The following is a 5,564-nucleotide window of genomic DNA, read 5'->3' on the forward strand; positions in this document are numbered from 1 at the left end:
AATAATTTTGCATGGGGGTGAGCCAGGGAACCCAAACCGGGGGGAGAGGCTTGTGGGAAGGCTGATGCCACAGGGGACTCCAAGGGGGCAGTAGATCCAGCATCGGGGACTGCAGGGAATCACTGGGTGGAATTGACGAATGAAATTTCTGTGGCTGGGAATGAAGCCATACAAGACATGTCTGATAATAATAGAAGGGAAGCTGAAATGATGGAAAACCGGGAAGCTTGGAAGCTTGCTGTGGAATCTGGAGCCGAGCAGTATGATGAGGAAGATGACATCATGGCAATACTCCAGGCTCAGAACGAGGCACTGGCGGAGAAGAAAAGGTTGGCTAAGCAGAAGGAGAAAACACGGCGGAGTAGACCGAAAACTCAGAAAAAGGTGTGTGGAAATGTTTCAAAATGATTTTTAGTTCCTGGAATATTAGGGGGTTGGCGGGAGTGGGTAAATTAAGCATGATAAAGAATTTTCGTAGGAAATTTAAGGTAAATATGTTAGGATTGATAGAGACAAAACAAGAAGTTGTGACAACCTTTGATGTAGTGCAATTGTGGGGTGCTGATGCTGTCAAATGGGAGTATATTGGGTCGACTGGTGCTTCTGGAGGGCTATTATTGATGTGGGATGAGACAGTATTTCAGTTGAATAATTGCTATAAGGGGAGTCGGTGGTTGTGTGTGGAGGGTGTGTTGCTTCGGAATAACTTTCCTTGTGCTTTCTGTCTGGTTTATGGCCCACATGAGAGGGGGGCAAAGCTTGCTACATGGGAAGAATTGAGTTTCCTATTTGGAATGTGTCAGGTTCCGTTTTGCTATCTGGGGGATTTCAATGAGATAACCCAGGTAGAGGATAGGAAGGGCGCTGATTCTTTGACGGTGACTGCCGCGGAGTTTACATCATGGATACATGATATGGAGTTAGTGGACTTGGCAATCACTGACCGGTTGTTCACTTGGTTCAGAGGGCAGTCCTGCAGTCGTATTGATAGGGTTCTGGTGAGTTTGGAGTGGCTAGATATGTTTCCGGAAACTAGGCTGCGGGGTGGACCAAGAGGGTTATCTGACCATTGTCCGTTGATCTTGGAGGTCTATCAGTTGAGAGGGGGGCCAAGGCCGTTTCGAAGTTTAGATTCTTGGTTCACGCATGCTGGATTTCTAAAGATGGTAAAAGAAGAGTGGAGAGCTCTAGGCGACCGGCAGTTCATGGAAAAATTGAAGGCTTTGACAAGTCCATTGAGCAGTTGGCATAAAAAGAACTTTGGGGATGTGGATAAAAGGATTACACAGATTGAGGATGAAATTAAAAAAGTGGATGATATGACAAGCTCTGGAGTGGATGATGGGACTGTTGAAGCTAGGAGAAAGGCGCTTGTGAGCTGTTGTAAAAAATGGTACATACGTCAGGAATTACACTGGAAGCAGATGTCAAGGTCTCGCCATGCAAAGGAGATGGATAAAAACACACGCTACTTCCACACCCTGGCCTCTTCGCGAAGGAGATCCAATCGGATTGATGCTTTAATGGTTAATGGGAGATTGGTTAGGAATCAAGCAAGGATAAAAATTGCTATACGAGATTTCTACAAGGACTTGTACCATCAGGAGCCGTCACCGAATATTGGGTTTAGGGATGGGCTAGTAACGCGGATTATTGAGGAAGAGGCAAGAGAGCTAGAGCTGATGCCAACACCTGCAGAAATAAAGGAGGCAGTTTGGGATTGTGAGTCAACAAAGGCTCCGGGCAGCGATGGATATAATATGAACTTTATAAAGAAGTGCTGGCAAGAATTAGGTGGCGAATTCACTGGAGCGGTGTCAGGTTTCTTCCAGTCCGGTAAACTGCCTAGTGAGTCGAATGTCACTTGGGTGGCGCTGGCACCAAAGTTTACTGGTGCGAGAGAAATAAAGGATCTAAGGCCAATTAGTATGGTGGGGTGTGTCTATAAGGTAATTTCTAAGGTGCTGGTTCAGAGAATGAGGAGGGTAATGCCGGATCTTGTGGGTGAGACTCAAAGCGCGTTCGTGAAGGGCAGGAAAATACATGATGGAGCTTTGATTGCCTGTGAGACTGTGCACTGGTTGAAATCAAGGAAAAGGAGCTCCGCAATAATCAAGCTAGATTTCCAGAAGGCTTATGATAGAGTCAAGTGGGCCTTTGTGGATATTGTGTTACAGAAGATGGGGTTTGGTCAGAGATGGAGGGGCTGGGTCAGGGAATGTGTTTGCTCTGCCTCTATGTCGGTTCTTATCAATGGATCACCGTCGAAGCCATTTAAAATGGAGAGGGGGTTGAGACAAGGAGATCCGCTATCACCCTTCCTGTTTGTTCTAGTCGTGGATGTCCTACATAGGATGATTGGCGAGGCAGTAAGGAACGGACGCATCTCTCCGTTGTTGGTTGGGAAGGATCGTATTGAGTTGTCTCACTTACAGTTTGCAGATGATACTATTCTATTCTGCCCACCTGAAGAGGCGACCATTAGGAATTATCAGCGACTGCTACGATGTTTTGAACTGATGTCTGGCCTGAGCATAAATTTTGAGAAGTCCAACATTATCCCTGTCAACTGTGATAGGCTGTGGGTCAGCAGGATGTGTCGGTTATTGGGATGTATGGAGGCGTCTCTACCGATAAGATATCTGGGCATTCCCTTGGGTGAAAATCCGAAAAGATTGAAGACGTGGAAACCAGTAATTGACAAGGTTGAGGGGAAGCTGAGTTTGTGGAAAGCGAAGACTCTGAACAAGGCAGGCAAGTTGGTCCTAATTAAGTCGGTGCTTAGTAGCCTCCCTATTTACTACCTCAGCTTATACAAGATGCCAAAGGCAGTGGCTGAGAAGCTGATTTCATTACAACGACAGTTCTTGTGGAGTTCAGATGGGGGGAGGCAAGGGTTACCCCTTGTAAAATGGGAAGTTATTATGGCTCCAAAGAAAGCAGGTGGACTGGGAGTTGGGGATGCAGTTATTCGAAATTCTGCGTTGCTATTCAAGTGGTGGTGGAGGTTCTCAAGAGAAGATTGCCCACTTTGGAAGAAGGTGGTTTGCTCATGTACCAATATGGATCCTGCGGTAATGCTGCGTGACCAGCCTGTGCCCATCCGAGGAGGTCCTTGGAAGGATATCTGTCAGCTTCAGGTCTGTGAGCCGAGACTGCGAGAAAAGATGATAAGTGGTTTGTCCAGGGTGCTCGGGAATGGCAGAACAATCCGCTTTTGGGAGGACAGCTGGTTGCCTAACGGGACGTTGAAAGATAAGTTTCCTAGACTTTTCTCGGTTTCAGCCCTTACCGGCGCCTATGTAGGAGATTGTGGGTTTTGGGATGGCTTGGACTGGATTTGGAGCTTTCAGTGGAGAAAAGAGTTGTTTCAGTGGGAGTTGGATCTGGTAGGACAACTTCATGAGACATTACAGTCAGCTAAGCCTACAAATGAAAGAGAGGATACGGTGATTTGGAAATTTGATAACACAGGTGTTTATTCAACGAACTCTTTTACACAGATGATGCAAGCGGAAGCCCTTCCGGCTGAAGTTACAAGTTATAGTTTCACGCGGGCCATTTGGAAAGGGTTTGTCCCTCCAAGGATCGAGCTCTTGTCTTGGTTTGTGCTGATTGGAAGGGTGAATACTAAGGACCGGTTGTGTAGACTACGTGTTATTGATCAGCATGATACGCTGTGTGTGTTGTGCTCTAAGTCTGAGGAAACTGGGTTCCATTTGTTTCTTGGTTGTGATATCACCTGGCAGGTGTGGTGTGCTTGGCTGCATGCGTTTGGTAGGAGTTGGTGCCCTCCCGGTAATCTTAAGGAACACTTCGAAAGCTGGATAAACATGGCAATATGGAAGGTGGAGAGAAAGAGGTGGTTCCTTGGGTTCTTTGCTGTTATCTGGACAATCTGGTTAGAAAGGAATAGCAGGCTGTTTCGAAATCACAGTTCAAGTATGCGGGAAATTATAAACAAGTCATTTGCGGCTGCAGAGGAATGGATTGGCAGTGAACCCTTTGGTTGTTGACACAATGTCGAAGTTAATAAGGCGTTGTGTGTAATTTATGTTTTCATGAACCATGTGGCATTGTACCTGCTCCACTCTATTGTGTTGAGCTCCCTTTAATTCAAAAAAAAAAACAGGTGTAGTTAATACCATGAAAATACTTGGGCAAGTTCAATTCAATAAACAATTCTGTTTTCTCCTCGATATCCTTCATCATACAAACTCTATTACTAACCTTGTATATATGTGTTTTGAAAAATACATACAATGGCAAAACTGAAATCATAAATTGCATCGGGTGACAATTAAATGAGATAATTTCTTTATCTATCGGCATATATAGTAGATAATATAGATAAAAACATAAAAGTATTTGATGCTTTTACATATACAAAGATTTATTAACCAACTTAAGTATGCGTGTGTTTTTCAGCAACCACACGGGACAACACTAACAGGCCGATTCGAGATGCATCTGATGAGAAGCTAGCAACACCCTTTGCTTATGGTTCTGGACATGTTCAACCCAATCTTGCAATAGAGCCAGGACTTGTTTACGATCTACACCTCAATGATTATCTGAACTTCTTATGTGCATCTGGATACGATCAACAACTCATTTCAGCACTAAATTTCGACAGAACATTCACTTGTAAAGGAACTCACAGCATAAATGATTTGAACTACCCTTCAATCACGTTGCCAAATTTAAGGTTGAGTCCAATAACAGTTACTCGTACACTCACCAACGTAGGTCCCCCGGGCACATATAATGCAACTGCCAAACTGGATGGATGCGAAATTACTGTTGTGCCCAATTCCCTCACTTTCATTAAATTAAATGAACAGAAGACATTCCAAGTTACTCTACAGGCATCGAGTGTAATTCATCAATATAACTATCAGTTCGGAGAATTGCTATGGACAGATGGAAAACACACAGTTAGGAGTCCTATTGTAGTCCAACGCCGCAACTGAAGTTAAATATATATCTTCTTTTCAAATAGCTAGCTAGCTAGCATGTGTTGTGTGCTATACTGCTATGTAATAATTTAGTACTGTATGTACCTCATGTATCTGCTGTGCAGCCTTCTTGTACTGTTATCTCTGAGTTTTCAGTCTAAAAGCTCAAATTGATTGTTAGTATATGAGAATTACTCTTTAAAAGTCTGTTGAACTTAGTTAACAAAAAAAATTTAAATGTGTTTTATTATTTAATAGAAAAAGAATATTAAAATTTTTTATAATAATAAAATTTTTAATTAATTAAAAATTATTAAAAACAAAAAATAATTATTTTTTTTTTCATTCTCTTTTTTCTTCTTTTGTTTTATAACATTTTTTTTTTGTTATTATTTTTTAAAGATGGATGGTGATCAAATAAAAAATTATGAGAAAATGGGAAAATAAAAAAATAGGGAAGAGAAATTTGGAAAAATACATTCACTGAAATTTGTTAAGTTATCCGAAAAAAAAAATAGTTAATCTGCTAATGGCTAATGGCTAATGTTTGTTCCTTTCAGAGTAGGGTGAATTGTGAAGCGCATGAGAATAATGATTCGGTGAATA

General features: G+C 42.5%; 1 protein-coding gene across 1 annotated transcript in view; it reads left to right on the top strand.

Annotated features, from left to right (window-relative positions):
- Nucleotides 1-5,141, top strand: part of LOC107635234 (subtilisin-like protease Glyma18g48580) — a 13,624-nt gene extending 8,483 nt beyond the window's left edge. Inside the window, exon 6 of the mRNA XM_016338640.2 lies at nucleotides 4,429-5,141. Within this exon, the coding sequence (XP_016194126.1) occupies nucleotides 4,429-4,973 (545 nt within the window). The 3' untranslated portion in view covers nucleotides 4,974-5,141. The remainder of the gene's footprint in view (nucleotides 1-4,428) is intronic.

The sequence above is a fragment of the Arachis ipaensis genome, chromosome B04 (genome assembly GCF_000816755.2).
Source record: "Arachis ipaensis cultivar K30076 chromosome B04, Araip1.1, whole genome shotgun sequence".
Classification (NCBI taxonomy): Eukaryota; Viridiplantae; Streptophyta; class Magnoliopsida; order Fabales; family Fabaceae; genus Arachis; species Arachis ipaensis.